At 34.5% G+C, this 19,771-nt stretch overlaps 1 protein-coding gene across 1 annotated transcript in view; it reads left to right on the forward strand.

Moving 5' to 3' along the window:
* The window catches only part of KCNIP4 (potassium voltage-gated channel interacting protein 4), a 763,323-nt gene that overhangs the window by 310,168 nt on the left and 433,384 nt on the right, over window positions 1-19,771 (forward strand). Inside the window, exon 2 of the mRNA XM_053704096.1 lies at window positions 865-977. Coding sequence (XP_053560071.1) covers window positions 866-977 — 112 coding nt within the window. The 5' untranslated portion in view covers window position 865. The remainder of the gene's footprint in view (window positions 1-864; window positions 978-19,771) is intronic.

Genomic DNA, 19,771 nt, shown 5'->3' on the forward strand with positions numbered 1-19,771 from the left:
TATGTTATACAGTATATAAAGCTTCAGTGGACAATACTATCAATAATCTGTAACCTATTTGGTTTGTATTCTTGTAACTTTTCTAGTGATCCAGCAAATATCATTAATATTTTAGAATTCCCCAGAGATCTTAGTCATGGTTGCAAAAGTCAATGGTACTTAATTAGTCATGTAACTGTCTTTTTTTCTTATTATTGAATTGATGCTATAAATAGTGAGACACCTGCATCCCATGAACCCCAGACTTACATCAGCGGTGCTAACAGTTTATTTTACATTGGCTAGAATCAATGTACTGTAACATAATATAACTTCAGCATCTACCATGACACCACATTATAATTTTATTAATGAACACTGTACTCTCTTGCACTCTATTGGTTACATATATTATATAAATGTGTCTCTGCAATGGAAGATATTTCTCTAGTTTAGCTTACAAGAAATGGTGATAAATCAGCTTTACCTTATTTATAATTATAGCAAATAAAGTATTAGAATTTAATGTGTGCAGAAGGCAGCATGACTGCTGCAAGTTGTATTTGATTGTATTTATAATATTAATATCTGCAGTATTTTTATAACATAGTTTGTAACTCCAACATCATAAAGGGCCCCTCCTACAGCTGATGTGAATTCTCAAGTCCGATGGTCCACAGAGCATTATCAGAGGATTCACTGCTAACACAATCAAAGAGTAGGAAGCTTAAAATGCAGGCTATAGCTGGTACTCAGTCAGAGTGGTCCTTTCTACGGGCAAGCCTGTCTTTTCATGACTGCAGCTCTCTGTTGTGCTCTTTTGCTCATGATAAAAGCATCTAATCCAGTGTAAAGTTAACACAGGAATGATTTGCCTGATTCAAGGATGTTAACAGTTGAATGGGAGTCTGAAGGACTGCAGACTGTTGGTATCGTTATGATTATTTGTGCATCTCTGAAGTTGCTCCATCTGTTGGGACTGATTGACTTTTCAGAAGGTAAAGTATCATCTACTCATATACTTTTTTTCCTTTAATTAACTTTAACTCCTCAGCTACCAGGGAGAACCTACACATGTTGAATGCTGATATTAGATTCTGTGATATAAGCAATAATAGTGCTAATCAAATAGGTAAAAATAGTGCACTGAGAATGTAATCATTGGCTATGTTAAATTGGCTAATGAATATATATATATATATATATATACACACACACACATATATATATATATACACACACACACATATATATATATATACACACACACACATATATATATATATACACACACACACATATATATATATATACACACACACACATATATATATATATACGTACAATGTTGGTTCAGTGTTGAGGGGGAATTAGATGCATTAATTATGAGTTTCGTATTAATATAAATCTTTGATAGATATATAGAAATATAGATAGATCGATAGATAGAAATATAGACAGAGATTATATACTCAGACAAACAGATATTATATATAGAGAAATATATATTTATTTTGTGATTAGACAACCTTGACACACAATAATGCATTTGACTGATAAGTTCAGCTCTTGTATGCAGAATGTAAAATAATTAAAAATGTTACTGCAGCAGATCTTACATTTAAAATGTTTCATTTAATCAATTTTCTGTCTGTTGATGCACATTGTTAAATACAGTTAAACAAAGACATAACTTCATATACATTGTTATGCTTTAGGGAATAATGCTATTGAAATTTCAGAGAAGGTTATTGAATATTCATGCTTTGTTCTATGTACTGGAATGAAATCATATAATAAAATTTGATTTGATCAGTTAGTTGTTGGAAGGTGTAACTGGTAAAGTGTGTGTGTGTGTCACGCACACACATGAGCACATGCTCACACATATACACGTACACAAACAAGCACACGCTCACATATACACACTCACACGCACAGCTGAGCACATCTGCATACTTTAAAAAAGTTATTAACAAAGGGGTTTTATGCAAGAATATTATTTCTTAAATAATGTAACCATAATAATAATCAGGAAATGTGATGCTAGTTTTTCCTCTTTGTCCCTGAAACAAGGAATTTATCACATCTGGAGTGTTGTGTTAAATCCTCTCTGTTCATATGGAAACTTGAGTGTTTGAAGGGGGCAAATCCCCCCCCCCCCCCAATAATGGGCCAGATTATAAGTGCTAAGTATTTTGTTTTGTGTACATCGGATACCACTCATATTACAAGTTGAAGATAAAACATTTTCATCTTAAGCTATCCCGAAACGGGCAAAAATCTGAACTTACAATATTGCGATCGTGTTTACATATTCCCCCATAGAGGTCAATGTAGCGCAAAAAAACTCACACCCTACTCGTATGTATACCCAATCGCATTTAACCAAGTGCACTAACCTGAATGAAAATATTAATATTCAATGTTCTTCACATAGCATGTTCTAGCTATTCATAAATACATATATATGTATATATGTATATATATATATGATTTTTTTTTTGTAAAATATATATCTATACCTATATATTTATATATATATATATATATATATATATATTATATTATATTATATATAGGTATAAATATATACAGATATATATAGGAATATCTATTTAAAACTACTTAGAACATATTCCCTATATGAAGAACCTTTGAATGGGACATATTTTCAGTAAAGACATAGGGGCATATTTAAGAAGGTTCGAGTGGACATGATCCGATATTGCGGATCATGTCCGCTGCACATCGATAAATGCCGACAGCATAAGCTCTTGGCATTTATCATTGCACCAGCAATTCTTGTGAACTGCTGGTGTAATACCACCAACTGCAGATTTGCAGCCAATCGGCAGCTAACAGGGGGTGTCAATCAACCTGATCGTATTCGATCGGATTGATTTCCATCAATGTCTCTCCGCCTCCTCAGAGCAGGCGGACAGGTTATGGAGCAGTGATCTTTAAACCGTTGCTTCATAACTTGTGTTTCCGGTGAGCCTGAAGGCTCGCCAGAAACACAGGGCATCAAGCTCCGTTCAGAGCTTAATAATTCGGCCCCATAGTTTAACACTTTACTAAACATGAATATTGCATAAATATGATTTTTCATGTTTTCAGCTACTTAACTGCAAAGGGCTCCAATGCACTTATGTATTTGTCTAGATATGTATACATTTTTATTTATGTATCAGATATATATAGAAATATATATTAAAAAATAATAAAAAGTACATTTTATATGTGAAGAACATAGGAATGTAAAATATGTGTTTCTCAATTTAAATCTTAAAGGGACACTAAACCCAACATTTTCTTTCATGATTCAGGTAGAGAATACAATTTTAAACAACATTCAAATTTACTTCTATTATCTAATTTGTTTAATTTTTTAGATATCCTTTGTTGAAAAAATAGCAATGCACATGTGTGAGCTAATCACATGAGGCATCTATATGCAGCCACCAATCAGTAGCTACTGAGCCTATCTAGATATGCTTTTCATCAAAGAATATCAAGAGAATGAAACAAATTAGAAGTAAAAAGTTGTTTAAAATTGCACGCTCTTTCTAAATCATGAAAGAAAAAATTTGGGTTTCAGGTCCCTTTAATGCTGTCAGGCTAGCGAACATGAAAGCTTAGTATTCTTAAGCCATGTTATTGAAACATTACATATAAAATATTAATAAAAATTCATATTAATTCTAAAAAAATAATAAACATACAGTACCATTTTCTAAATAACCCATAGAATATATCTATATATTTTTCAGTATGTTTAGTAATTTCTAATCATTTCTATTAATTTTTATTAATATTTTATATGTAATATTTAAATAACAAGCCTTAAGAATACGCACTTACCTGACCACATTAAGATCTAAATTGAAAAATGTGATGCTCAAAACACATTTTACATTACTATGTTCTTCACATAGAAAATAATGTACTTTTTATTATTAAATATATATTTATATATATATATATATCTGAGACATAAATACAGATGTGCACATATATATATATATATATATATATATATATATATATATATATATATATCTTTAGACAAGTATATGTATATATCTCTATGTTAAAGCCCTTTGCAGCATTTTGTCCCCCAGCACCTGAAACCTCATATATTTGAGCTCTTATAACTTTTTATTGCAATTTTTAAAAAAGAATAAAAAAATAACAGACAGTGTTATTATGAGTGTAACTGTTCTTTTAAATGATTTTTGATGTTTTTTGTGACACATTGAATTCGAGTGTAACAGTTAACCAGAGCTCTGAGGTTGCGATAACCTGATGCGCGTTAAATTCAATTGCGCTTGAGCAAACTCGTTTACTTGCAACTTCGAACATGTGAACAGGCGTGATAAACCCCTTTTCATTCGCACGTAACAGTTACCGATCCACTCGTAATCTGGCCTAATATCGTTCCCTATGTCTAAACATAAGCAGGAATTTGAGCTTTTGAAGCAAATGAGCCACTATTTTTAAAAAGATGTGATCAGAAGCAATACTTATTTGCTGAATGTCATGCTACTTGTAATTATTTTGTTTGGAGCATTTTTCTCCCTCCTTTCCCTGGAAAATTTCTGGTAACACCTGTATATAGAAATCTTTGTAATGTGAAGAAATGCACATATGAAACAATCTAAAATGCAGATTGTTTGTTAACTGCTTGAATGTGTTACATTGTTGTTTGCTTATTCCTTTCTTCTGTGCAGGATGACGGTATGTTATTCTACTACACAAAGTCACTTTACTTGTTGCAGATTTAGAGCCCAAGGAGGTCTTGAGGTTCCTTCTCATCTACAGTATCATTCTGGAGAATGACCATTTGTGACATAATGCCCAAGTACAGGGGAACTCCTTCATGTTATATCTCATCCTGCACATCATTCACAGGGGGATGATATCCATATTTTAAAAGAGAGGAGTCTGTCCTTTCAACTGATTGGTCAGTTGTCTCTCTAAGAGGCAGGTGCGTTAGCAGTCAAACTGGAATTTTGTAGGCTCTTACATAGCCTTATGTTCTCTTTGTTGGACAGAGAGAGAGGACAAGTAATTTTTCATTTGACAGAAAAGTATCTCTTTCAAATGAAGGGGTTCACTTGCCCCCCTAGTATGAAGATGATTACCTGATTCAGGGCCAGATTACGAGTGGAGCAAATTAATGCTCTTGCTTGAGCGTTAATTGCACTAGAAGTACGATTTTTGCGCTCATATTATGAGTTGAAAGTAAACTGTTTTCGCTCTAGAGGTAACCCGACAATCGCAAAAAGTTAGACTATCCCGTGATCGTTCACGTAATCCCCCCATAGACGTCAATGGCAAAAAGATGTTTACAAAAACCCCACTCTTGCACAAACCTGATCGCATATTCTAATTTGTGCTAACCCAACATGAAAAAAGAAATATTTCACATTCCAATGTTCTGCACGTAACAGAATATTTTCTATATATTCATAAATAAATATTTCTACATCTATCTGATTTTTTTTTTTGTAAAATATATAGCTATATATATATATATATATATATATATATTTATTTATATACTATATTAATATATATATATGTATATATTTAGAAACGCACAGATTCACTGTATGTAGGAGCGCTCACGTAAATCTCCAACGATGTACTGAACACTGATTCCTCCCAGATGTGGCACAATGGAGCGTTGGCGGGAACGGCTTCCCAGGCGTCCAGGTGTAAATGCTGCTAATAGACGTGTCTGCTCCAAACGTCAGAGAATACAGCATACAGTTCCAAAAAATTTGCGCACATTAAATCCCAGGACTGGTATATAAAATCCAATTCTATTAGAAGCTGATAAAAGCATATTTTGGTCAGCACATATAAAAACTGCAGTGACCTAGTGCGCATGTGCATGAAACGCGTCTGCAGGTGATCCTGTCTACTACCAAAGCACTTATATATGTCTATATATGTATACATATGTATGTATGTGCTTTTGTGTGTATATATGTCTGTAAATACATATATACACATATAAATACATATGTAGCAATATGTAGACATATATATATATATATATATATATATATATATATATAAATAAATATATATATATATATATATATTTATATATATACATACATATCCATCTTTAGACATGTATATCTATGTATCTCTATTTTAAAGCCCTTTCCAGTCTTTCTTTTCTAACAGCTGAGACCTCATATCATAGAGCCCTTATAACATTTTTGTGCAATATTTTTTTTTTAATAATTGATATTAGATTATGTTATTATGAGTGTAAATGTTCTTGTAATGTATTTTTATGTGTTTTGTAACACTTCTTTGATTTGCAAAACAGTTGAACAGATCCCCAAATATGCACTAACCCAACGAGCGTTAACTTAAATTGCGCTCAACTGATTGCTATTACTTTCAGCTTGTAATTCGAGCGGAAAACCGACATGCACAACCACCCGCAATATACCCTTATCGCTCACGAGTAACTGTTAGCGCTCCACTCATAATCAATCAGCTGCTAAGTAATTGTAATTATTCATACTTTTCTCATCCATGGTAATACTAGTAATACTATACATCTGTCATGTGGGAGACCTTTTTTTGGATGTTATTGAGAAACATTACTATACAATAAAATTTAGTTTAGTTATTACAGTTAACCAAAGCCCTCAAAAAAGTGCAATTGATTGAGCAAAGCACAAAGTAGAGTATGGGGACATAATTATGTTTTAAAATATGTTTTTTTTTTTTCCATTTTACATGAATGATGAATAAGATATGAATATGCTTATATGACTGGCTACATCTGCACTTGCAGTTTTGCATTCTGGCATAAAGACATAATTTGTGGCTGTAATTAAACTTATGGTAACCCAGGTGCCAATAATTTGTTAGCATTTTAAAATAAAAGATTAACATAGCAATAGCATGAATTTTAGATAGCAACATGTAACCTTTTCACACTGAGGAAAATAAACATTTTTATATCTTGCCAAATATCATGCAGTATATTGCTATATTTCTATTTTATGTTGTTTTCTTTATCAATATCTTATATTTTGTTTAACAAATACAAAGATTTATTCAGTAATAAATAAAATCCCCCATAAAACGCGGAATTAAGCCTAGTAAAAATACACTATAGCGCCAAAAGTATGTGAACACCTAATCATCACATCCACATGAGCTTGTTAGGCATCTCATTCCAAAACTATGGGCATTAATATTGAGTTGGCCCCTTTTTACAGCTATAATGACCTCCACTCTTTTAAAAGGCTTTCCTCAAGATTTTGGAGTGTGTCTGTGGGAATTTGTGCCCATTCAGCCATAAGACCATTTGTGAAGATTAGTCAGACACTGATGTTGTGTGACAAGAGCAGGTTTGAAATGTATCCCATGTCTTCATGGACCTTGCGTTGCACAGGGGATGCAATAACCACACCAGATTTTGTGAGTTTTTTTGCACATGTTTGCCTGGTGTGGTTGCTGTGCATAGTTTCTGGGTTGGACTTGAACCTTGATCTGCTCTTCTCTGGTTCTACTTGAAGAACATAGGAATGTAAAATATGCGTAACGCAATTTGTGCTTCGCAATGTAGGTCTAATGCAATTTTGGGTTAGCGCACATGAAGAATTATTAATCTTACATAGTGTTATTGAAATATTACATATATAATTATTATACATACTGTAAATGCTAAATAATTCATAATATATATATATTATATATATATAATATATATATATATATATATATATATTACAGAATGTTTAATACATTTTAATATTTTTTGTTTTTGATATATGATATGGGGGGCGTGTCTAAGCTGCAGCCATGGTCAGACGCTGTTTTCAGTAGCTCTTGTGGTATCCTCAACAATCCACTGACGATCTCCCTTCTAACATGTCATCCTGCAACACACTTCTAACTACTACCTTAGAGGAAGATTCTAAGTGAGATGTTATTTACAACATTGTTTTTTATAACGCCTGACGGCATATTTCGATCAAGTCTTAACTCAGCGGCCTAATATACTAAACCAACAATTCCCCCCCCCCCCCGGTTTAACATCTAGCCGGGTAACAGCGGTACTGCAATTTTCCTAGGATCGAGGAGTTCTACACAAACATAACCTTTTTAATGGATGAGCTGGGATGTAAAGCCAAATGAAGATATAATGATCTCCGGATTACTATTAAAGACATGCATATCCAAGATGATGTCAGTCAACTAACAAGCTATGACACTCAAATTTCGAACCCGATGGAGGACCCGCTCCTTGTACAACACCCTCATTATCAGACACAAGAGAGGAAGTTCAGAGGGGCTTCAATAAACACCATACCTAATGCTGCATATAGCGATACGACACTGCTCCATATGGATAGCTCACTATGCTTTGTTGACGATACACCAGTGTCAGCAGGGTCTATCCCGATCACCATCTGGCAGCACTTTTGGCATCTTCTCCATCCCAGCCAATGTTCCCGACATGAACTGAAACTTGATCCCTTACCTCTGACCATGTCTCGGGGAGGTGCGGCCGACTCCCATGGACAAATATTTTTTACTTTTCACTAAAGGGACATACCGAGTGGGAGAGAGGAAACTGGATAGCAGGACTGTCACTTACCTACGATTTCAGTGTCCTACATGATTTACTGCCATGGAAACCCAACTTCATCACATGGGTTAATCCAGATGCCTATCCTTACATGCAGACTGGCTGTAGAATAGGAGTAGGCTAGAAAAGATCTTTACACAATCCAGAGGACTTTTCCCTTTACATACATGGACCTAAGTATATATACATGTTTGAGACTATTCTCAGTGTTTTCCTTTGTTCTCTATTAGTTTTTATTGAAAGCACATTTAGAAATTCATGATGCGGTTAGGCTAATAGTTTATAGGTATATTATTTGTACTGAATTTTATTAACTGCCCTTAGCATCTGTTTTACTCACTGTCTTAGCAATGTTTACTTTATTTGTCATCTAAGCCCTAGCTAAGTTCCTTTAATTTACCCTAGATCATGCGGAAATGTAGTTTATATACTCCTTTACCTGGTCTATCTGTATACAGAGCCACTTCCAGACCTTAAATGTACGTGGTTATCTGCAATAATATTAATTATCTCTTGTATATAGTTTTGTATTTTGTGCAAAAAATATTTACATGCTCATCAGTTTTATCAAAAATATTCTAGTTTGTGATGAACTCATATCCAGTTACTCCATGTGGATCTAAGTTACAAGCCCTGTAAGTTCAACTATGTTTCCTAGTATCCTATAACTATTTCAAGCACATCCTGATAGCTTCATTAATAAGTTGACATTACCTCATGTTATCCCATAATCCACAGTCAACGCTAACAGCAATCTATTTCATGCCTACCAATTTATAGATTTAATCTTCTACATTACACATACTTTACACAAGCTAATTTATACCCTAGTTTGCCCCTATAGAGACCTCCAAATGCATGGTCATTGTCTAGCTGAAAAACCCCACACACCTCCAGCTCTTCTCCTCCCCAAGTCATAGTTTAATAGCCTTCTTTACTTTCCCATATTCTGTACTTCCTCCCAGATGATATACATACTCCATCAGTATTTACTAAACTCCTCCATCAACATTCAACACTTATTTAAATCAGGCTGTATCCAATCTTTATATGAGCGGCTCTTGTCCACTGTTTTTTTATATACCTTACTAACAAAAATGGTACTCATTCTTTTATTTCCCATTCTCAGCAACTACTTCCATAAGTTCCTAGAAATTCCATAACCATGACATCCTACTCATATACAAGCAGTTCTTACGTACTATCTCTATATAAAAATCAGCCCTACTCTGAACTATCTCTTAATATGCCTCATTTAAGCCTTTCAACCACTGGTATTTCACCCACAAGAGCTCTTTTGGTATTGTTCTCCTACTATGATAGAGACTCAATACTCCATAGCCTCATAATATAACATAATGAGTACCAACCCCTATCAATGCTCACTATTTCATGGTAGATACTGGTTACACATTTTTCATAAATTATAGAGTTCATAATCCTTACTCGCTTCCCACCTAATAAGAGATAGTTGAGGGCTTTCTACCAACACTTCATAAAAGTAATTTCTAGGTCTTCTACTTATTTGTTTTATTATTGACATTATTAGTTGCTGAGCTATTCTTATTAAAGGCCCTGGAGCGGCAGTATGTACCACTTGAGACTCTCCCCCTTCTTTCAGATTACCTTTTATTGGGTATGAAAGTGACCCTGCTTAGTTTGGGAGGTTAAGCATTTCTACTTAAAATGAGATTTCTAACTAATGTGTCCGTTTGGATTCCTAATGTAAAAGCAATTTGACTGTTAACCAATTTTTTTTTTTTTTAAGTGTAGATGCTAACTTTATTTATATGATGGTTTCCTTTAGGATATTGCCTAGACTACTATTCTAAGAGCTATCTTTGTTAACCTACTATTTGCCATCACACTATAACAACTTTTTAACTTATGCAGAAGATGCAGGTATACCTGTTGCTAGATCAAACACACGTATATATCTCTTAAATCATCTAGAAAGTAATGTTTTTTTGCATTTGTTCCAATTGTAAACAGACAAACACTGTTTTGTTATTGTTCATGCTAACATATCTCAATAAAAAAATTATTTATAAAAAATAAAATAAAAAATATATGATATGTAATTTTTCAATAACAGTTTTAAGAATACAAAGTTTCATGTGCTCTAACCCAACCATGTTAAAATCTAAATCACGAAACACAATGCACAAAACGCATATTTTACATTCCTATTTTCTTCAAATAGAAAATGATATACTTTTTATTATTAAATATATATTTCTATATATATCTGATACTTTTTTTTTAAATCTTTTTATTTTACAAGTGGGGTACAATTCTTGATATAACAAGAAATACATAAACAAAAATTGAACAAAACAAACAAGCTATCATTAGCAAATATTAGATGGTTGAAAAAGTTCCATCAATTGACGACAATTATACAAACGGTAATCATTCGTGTATACCTTTAAACAACTAAAGAAAAATATTTTAACTGCAGTAATTAAAATACAGTTAAGCCTTCATAACCGTTGTTAAATTCATGATATTTTGACTGAAATGATACAAGTACAATCAATCTTGCAAGATCAGTCTTAAGCTTCACCTATTATTTACACAAGTGACAAAATAATAACAAAACGGAAAAAAAAATGGTAACATACCTCTCCGACATAGTCACTCATACCCTCGACCTCCCACCATGAACTGATATATTGAATACCTCCACACTATAGATATGATATAGAGCTTACTAAAGTGGATTCTAATTTCTGTCTATCTGAGCGCTTTGATTGATTTCCTCTTCTGTTCTTACCTGCTCCCCCCCCCCCTCCTCTAATCTTCTCCTCTCTCCCTCTTTACTTAGGGATCCTTACTCCTATCTACCTTACCATTATGCATTATTATAACTTGGGATATATATATCCTTAATCAGCTTCTCTATAACATGAGACCCAAGCTGGTGGGAATTCAGTTAAAAGTACTAATTCTGCTAAGCTATTTGAGCTCAGAAAAGGTCGCATAATGCGTTTTTTGTATACACAATAAGTAGGATTCATTTATGAGGAGCCATCCTAAAATATATTTTTCGATTTTTTTTTTCTCAGTTGCTAACTGTGTGTGAAAAGATTCAAAAACGTTTTGGAGTTTTAACTCCTTAATGAATAGAGATAAACTTGGAACCTGACTGGTCTTCCAGTTCTTAAAGGGACAGTCTAGTCAAAATAAAACTTTTATGATTCAGATAGGGCATGCAATTTTAAACAACTTTCCAATTTATTTAATTTTTAACAAATTTGCTTTGTTCCCTTGGTGGTATTTTAAAAAAAGCTAAACTTAGGTAGGCTCAAACTGATTTCTAAACCGTTGAAAACTGCCTCTTAGCTCAGAGCATTTTGAAAGTTTTTCACAGTTAGACGGTACTAGTTCATGTGTGTCATATAGATAACATTGGGCGGGCTGAATTGTGCAGGGAAATAAAGGAACTTTCAGCAAGAAGTATTTTGTACATCATGACTGAAAGTCCCCAGTATTTGAAGCACCGGTAAATCCTAACATTTCAAAAATGCTAGTATTTACCATCACTTTAATATTTCATGTCAGGTTAGTGCACTTGGTTAAATGCGATCGGGTTTGCAAGGCTTGTTAAGTGTTGGGGTTTTTTACAACTTTTCATGCTCCATTGAAGTCTTTGGGAGAAAACGTTAACGAGATTGGAATATTGTGCACGCGTTGGAATAGCGCACAAGCAAAAACGTTTTACTTTCAACTTGTTATACACGTGGTATCTGGCAGCAAAGTCTAGCAAAGTTAGCTCGCGAGCAGGAGCTATAGATAGCCCTCTGTGTTTATATAATTGTTTATGTTATTCCTATTATGAATTTTTATGATAAATATTTTATGTAACTTTTATCGTGTATACATGTGTTGTTATATGCAATCTTATTTACTTATATGCAATGCCATCTATTTATTTACCTACAAGGAGGCCATGTTTGAAATATTGAGCTGTATCAGAACTAGATAGAACATGTGTTAATTATGGTAGTCGCTTTAAGCAGGTTTCCACTTTAAATCTCTCACAGTCTCTGATTGGTGGTTCAGTGTTTAAATGGCCAGTGCACAGACATGGATATTAAAACATCAGAAAGGCCAGGTATAGGCTGAAACATGTTGTCCTATATTATTGGTGTAAGAAGAATATTGTATAGTTCTTTAGGACAGCATTATATACTGGTAAAGTACATCGGGCAATTTCTACCACATGATTGATGGGTCGGAGTGCCGGTGTTACACTTTTAGTATTCAGGTATTTGTTTTTCTTTATTAATTTGCACATGCACATTTGATATTTAGCAGCTTTATATACTGTTATGAGTGTATCGGAAGACCCCTATCACATGGCTACGGGGGAACCCAGAGCAAGTATACACTTATTTGACTCTGTATTTGCTGCTTAAGTCTGTTTGTAGCATGTATAAATGAGGATTCCTCTAGTGGATCACAGACCGAAAGTATACAAAGAATGGATCCACGCTTAGCGGTGTGTAGGCATCTGTTACAGTTTATTCTCGGATCCAGGGAGTAGCATCTTTTGGAGTGTACCCTTCTGTTTTGTGAAAATCGGCACATTGCGTGTTTCTGCTTCTATTTATAGATGAACCAGGAGTGTCCCCTTTCAAGTCCTTGTCCCTTTTTATGACAGCGGACTATTTTATAAGCCGTTTTTACCTTTTGTAATTTTTGACTTTTTAATGTATTGAAATAAACTACATGTATGTTTCTAAAAAACAAACAGTTGAGGAGCACTTGAGTAAAATAGTTCCTTTATTATTCCAAAATTTAAAACACAGGGGTGCAAGGAAAATTTAAAACACAGGGGTGCAGGGAAAATGTAAAATACAGGGGTGCAGGGAAACAGGTGACACATTTCGGCTAGGGCTTTAATCATAGCTGCTTATGTAATTTCTGATCTTTCAGCATTTGTGTGCAGTACTTTATTTTTTCCTGTTATTTGTGTCTAAGTTTTTCTAAAGGAATGTGGTTGACCCCTTATTCGGCTAAAGATCCTTCAAATTAATCTTTAATGATATGCTCTATATACACACACACACACACACGTTGTTATGTCCTATAAAAGAGCAATACAAAAGAATGCTACAGTTAAAAATTAGTTGCTTTTTGCCAGAGGTGCTTGCAATTTATTGATAAAATGTGTGATTCATTACTGGCCGCAGGAAAAAAGAGAAAGTTTGGCTTGTTTATCACTTTCTAATTTTACCATTTCAGTACCTAAGTCTATTTAGAATTAAATCAGACAAAGCAATATTTACAGAGTAGCTTGACTGAATCTCTATAGAACTAAAATATTCATAAAAAGCATATGTGATAAATAGGGACAAATAGAATTATTCCACTAACAACAAACTTTGTTTTCCAGTTTTAAATTGACAATTAAATTGCATATTTGCTTGACTGAGATTAGTTCATAAAGGACCAGATTACAAGTGGAGTGCTAATTTGTGGTTATTGCTACCGCAAGCTCACAGTTGCCTAGATTAAAAGTTTTGCGTAACGGTGCGGTACGGCTATTACTGCTGAAAAATTGTCCGGTAACGCATATTACGAGTCGCAGCTGTATAGCTATACCACAAGCATTTTAGCCTGTAACGCAATGTCCATTCCGCACTCAAAATAATTACGATTGAGTGCAGAATTTTCCATAGCGCCGTATTACAAGTTGTGCGGTCTGGCTAAAATGCTTGTGTTACAGTCTAAACCGACACGATCCATTCCACCATCTGAGACCAGTAGTTATGGATTTTGGGAAAACTAAAATGTTACAAAGTACACTAACACCCATAAACTACCTATTAACCCCTAAACTGCCACCCTCCTCCATCGCTAATAATATATTAAACCTATTAACCCCTAATCTGCCACCCACCCACATCGCGACTATTGAATAAACCTATTAACTCCTAATCCGCCGCCCACCCACATCACTAACACTATATAAACCTATTAACCACTAATCCACCGCCCACCCACATCCCCAACACTAAATAAATCTAGTAACCCCTAATCCGCCGCTTCCCGGCCCCCAACATAGTAACTAATAAACTAAACCTATTAACCCCTAAACCACCGGCGCCCCACATCGTAAAACAATAAATTAAACTATTAATCCCTAAACCTAACGCTGAAATCACTGAAGCCACTGCTGAAAAATAAACAACGTCAGAAGCGTCTTCCCTGGGTTAAAGAAAAACAGACCTGGTCTGTTGCTCAGTGGTCCAAAGTCCTCTTTCTGATGAGAGCAAATTTTGCATCTCATTTGGAAACCAAGGACCCAGAGTATGGAGGAAGAATGGAGAGGCACACACTGCAAGATGCTTGAAGTCCAGTGTAAAGTTTCCACAGTCTGTGTTGATTTGGGGAGCCATGTCATCTGCTGGTGTTGGTCCACTGTGCTTCATTAAGTCCAGGGCCAACGCAGCCGTCTACCAGGAGATTTTGGAGCACTTCATGCTTCCTTCCACAGACAAGCTCTATGGGGATGCTGACTTCATTTTCCAGCATGACTTGGCACCTGCCCACACTGCCAAAAGCACCAAAACCTGGTTCAATGACCGTGGGATTACTGTGCTTGATTGGCCAGCAAAATCGCCTGACCTGAACCCCATAGAGAATCTATGGGGCATTGCCAAGAGAAAGATGAGAGACATGAGACTGAACAATGCAGAAGACCTGAAGGCCGCTATTGAAGCATCCTGGTTTTCCATAACACCTCAGCAGTGCCACAGGCTGATAGCTTCCATGCCATGCCGCATTGAGGCAGTAATTGCTGCAAAATTGGCCCAAACCAAGTACTGAGTACATACAGTATGCATGCTTATACTTTTCAGAGGTCCGATATTGTTCTACAGCTATGTACAATCCTTGTTTTATTGATTGCATGTAATATTCACATTTTTTGAGATTGTGGATTTGGGGTTTTCATGAGCTGTAAGCCATAATCATCACAATTATGACAAATCACGGCTTGAATTATCTTGCTTTGCATGTAATGAGTCTATCTGATATATTAGTTTCACCTTTTAAGTTGCATTAGTGAAATAAATGAACTTTTGCACGATATTCTAATTTTTCGAGTTTCACCTGTACATTTAGATTATGTATGCAGCAGTGTATTTAGGATTGTGATTTTACTGTATTTTGGAATTTTATTTTACAAATTCTGATTGCACTTTGCATTTGTCTGTTATTTTACTAAATTAGGATAATACTTTATGTATTTCTGTGTATCATTTACAAATTACAATGTACTTTGTATTTGTTCTATGTGAAATAAGCTTGACAGTTTCAAAAAGTGGGAGGTACAGGGGAGGTTCTTTGGCTAAACAGGGGATTCCCTAGGGTGTTTCTGAATATCTATTACAATTCTCATGATGTTCTCTAAGCATGTTAGCTCTACAAGTCTAATTGATTTATATTGCCAGTTATATGCAGGTGAAGTTGCTCAAATTTCAGGCGCTCGTTAACTATGCCCGACTTTGGCTTTTTGCGTATATTGTATACCAGGCACGTTACAAATTATTATTTTTTGGCCTTTTTTTAAATTTAGTTTGTCTTGCACTTTTTTCTTCTTTTTTTTTTTTTTTTAGATGTCTGAGATAGGAATGTGAGAGGTTTTGGGTTCATTATTTACCATTTATTAAATCATATAAAAACATGTTTTTTATATTTATTTCAATAATATTATTGTCTTTTGTATTTGAATAATTAATGTTATGCAATTAGAGATAATTTTCAATTTTATTAAGTCAAACTAATGATGCTTAACACATTTATTTAATTTTTGATTTTTGAGATTGTGGATTTGGGGTTTTCATGAGCTGTAAGCCATAATCATCACAATTATGACAAATCACGGCTTGAATTATCTTGCTTTGCATGTAATGAGTCTATCTGATATATTAGTTTCACCTTTTAAGTTGCATTAGTGAAATAAATGAACTTTTGCACGATATTCTAATTTTTCGAGTTTCACCTGTACATTTAGATTATGTATACAGCAGTGTATTTAGGATTGTGATTTTACTGTATTTTGGAATGTTATTTTACAAATTCTGATTGCACTTTGCATTTGTCTGTTATTTTACTAAATTAGGATAATACTTTATGTATTTCTGTGTATCATTTACAAATTACAATGTACTTTGTATTTGTTCTATGTGAAATAAGCTTGACAGTTTCAGAAAGTGGGAGGTACAGGGGAGGTTCTTTGGCTAAACAGGGGATTCCCTAGGGTGTTTCTGAATATCTATTACAATTCTCATGATGTTCTCTAAGCATGTTAGCTCTACAAGTCTAATTGATTTATATTGCCAGTTATATGCAGGTGAAGTTGCTCAAATTTCAGGCGCTCGTTAACTATGCCCGACTTTGGCTTTTTGCGTATATTGTATACCAGGCGCGTTACAAATTATTATTTTTTGGCTTTTTTTGAAATTTAGTTTGTCTTGCACTTTTTTCTTCTTTTTTTTTTTTTTAGATGTCTGAGATAGGAATGTGAGAGGTTTTGGGTTCATTATTTACCATTTATTAAATCATATAAAAACATTTTTTTTATATTTATTTCAATAATATTATTGTCTTTTGTATTTGAATAATTAATGTTATGCAATTAGAGATAATTTTCAATTTTATTAAGTCAAACTAATCATGCTTAACACATTTATTTAATTTTTTTAAAGATTAAAATTAAGAGTTATTTTGTAAATTATTCAACCTTTACATTATTCCAATATTTAAATGCATTGCCCTATAAAAACATCAATTAAATAATAATAATAATTTTGATCTGGATTCTTGAAGGAAAGTCAAAATCTATCATTTATTTGAAAGTATATTAAACTATAAAAACATTCAGCTAGATTCCGAGTTGTGCGTTATGAGTGAAAAAGCATTGTTATGGCTCTTTTTCACTACCGCTGGTATTACAGGTGTTGTAGGTATAGCTGTACCGCACACCTTTTTGGCCGTAACGCAACATAACTACCGCACCTTTCAAAAAGTCCTTTTTCAATGGGACTTCCATAGCGCTGGTATTACGAGTTTGCCTGTCCGGCCAAAAAGTGAGCGGTACAGCCTATAACTACAAGATCTGTACCGCCACCTGAAAGTCAGTAGTTATGAGTTTTACGTTACAAAGCTGTACCATAAAACTCATAACTAAACTGTTACAAAGTACACTAACACCCATAAACTACCTATTAACCCCTAAACTGAGGCCCTCACGCATCGCAAACACTAAAATAAAATTCTTAACCCCTATTATGCCGCTCAGGAAAATGCCGCCACTATAATAAACATATTAACCCCTAAACCGCCGCACTCCCACATTGCAAACATGGGTTAAATATTATTAACCCCTAATCTGCTGCCCCAATGTCGTCACCACCTACATACACTAATTAACCCTTAATCTGCTGTCCCTAACATCGCCGCAACCTACATTACTGTTATTAACCCCTAATCTGCTGCCCCCAAAATCGCCGCCACCTAACTACACTTATTAACCCCTAATCTGCTGCCCCCAATGTCGCGGCCATTATACTAAAGTTATTAAACCCTAAACCTAACCCTAAGTCTAACCCTAACGTAACCCTAACACCCACTAACTTTAACATAATTAAAATAATTCCAAATAAAAATTACAATCAATACCTAAATAATTCCTGTTTAAAACTAAATAAATAATTACCTGTAAAATAAAACTAAGCTAGCTACAATATAACTAATAGTTATATTGTATCTAGCCAGGGCCGGACTGGGAATAAAAAGCAGCCCTGGAAAATGTGGAGACCAGCCCTATTTTCCGTTGAATCAGTATAATGTGCACACCCCATTTTTCTCAAAGGAGATTACTGGGATACTCCTTCCCCCCAATATTTTGTTTCAGAATTATATTATATTAATTTGTAATATAAATAGTGCCAGAGTGTTGTTATATGCACTCTAAAGCCCAATTGCATCCATTAATCACCTCTTTAAATTGTAGCTTTCCAGCCCCAGCTGCTGCAGCCCACCAGGAAATTTCCTGGTATCCTGGTAGGCCAATCCGGCCTTGTATCTAGCTTATGTTTTATTTTTATTTCACAGGTAAGTTTGTATTTATTTTAACTAGGTTGATTAATTAGTAAATAGTTGTTAACTATTTACTAACTACCTAGTAAAAATAAATACAAATTTACCTGTGAAATAAAAGCTAACCTGTCTTACAGTTAAACCTAACATTACACTAAAATTAAATAAATTACATTAATGAAATACAATTAACTAAATTACAAAAAAACACTAAGTTACACAAAATAAAAAAGAAATGATCAAATATTTAAACTAATTACACCTAATCTAATAGCCCTATCAAAATAAAAAAGCCCCCCCAAAATAAAAAAAAACCTAGCCTACACTAAACTGCCAATAGCCCTTAAAAGGGCCTTTTGCGGGGCATTGCCCCAAAGAAATCAGCTCTTTTACCTGTATAAAAAAATACAAACAACCCCCAAACAGTAAAACCTACCACCCACACAACCAACCCCCCAAATAAAATCATATCTAAATAAACCTAAGATCCCCATTGCCCTGAAAAGGGCATTTGGATGGGCATTGCCCTTAAAAGGGCATTTAGCTCTTTTACATTGCCCAAAACCCTAAGCTAAAACAAAAACCCACCCAATAAACCCTTTAAAAAACCTAACTCTAACCCCCGAAGATCCACTTACTTACTTAGTTTTTGAAGACCGGACATCCATCCTCATCCAGCCGGGAGAAGTCTTCATCCAAGCGGCAAGAAGTCCTCAACGAAGCCGCAAGAAGTCTTCATCCAAGCGGCAAGAAGTCATCCTCCAGGCGGGCAGAAGTCTTCATCCAGACAGCATCTTCTATCTTCATCCTTCCGACGTGGAGCGGGTCCATCTTCAAGACATCTGGCGCGGAGCATCCTCTTCATACGGTCCCAGCCATACACTGAAGGTTCCCTTTAAGGGACGTCATCCAAGATGGCATCCCTTGACTTCCGATTGGCTGATAGAATTCTATCAGCCAATCGGAATTAAAGGGAAAAAATCCTATTGGCTGATGCAATCAGCCAATAGGATTGAGCTTTAATCATATTGGCTGATCCAATCA

The sequence above is a fragment of the Bombina bombina genome, chromosome 2 (assembly GCF_027579735.1).
Source record: "Bombina bombina isolate aBomBom1 chromosome 2, aBomBom1.pri, whole genome shotgun sequence".
Lineage (NCBI taxonomy): Eukaryota > Metazoa > Chordata > Amphibia > Anura > Bombinatoridae > Bombina > Bombina bombina.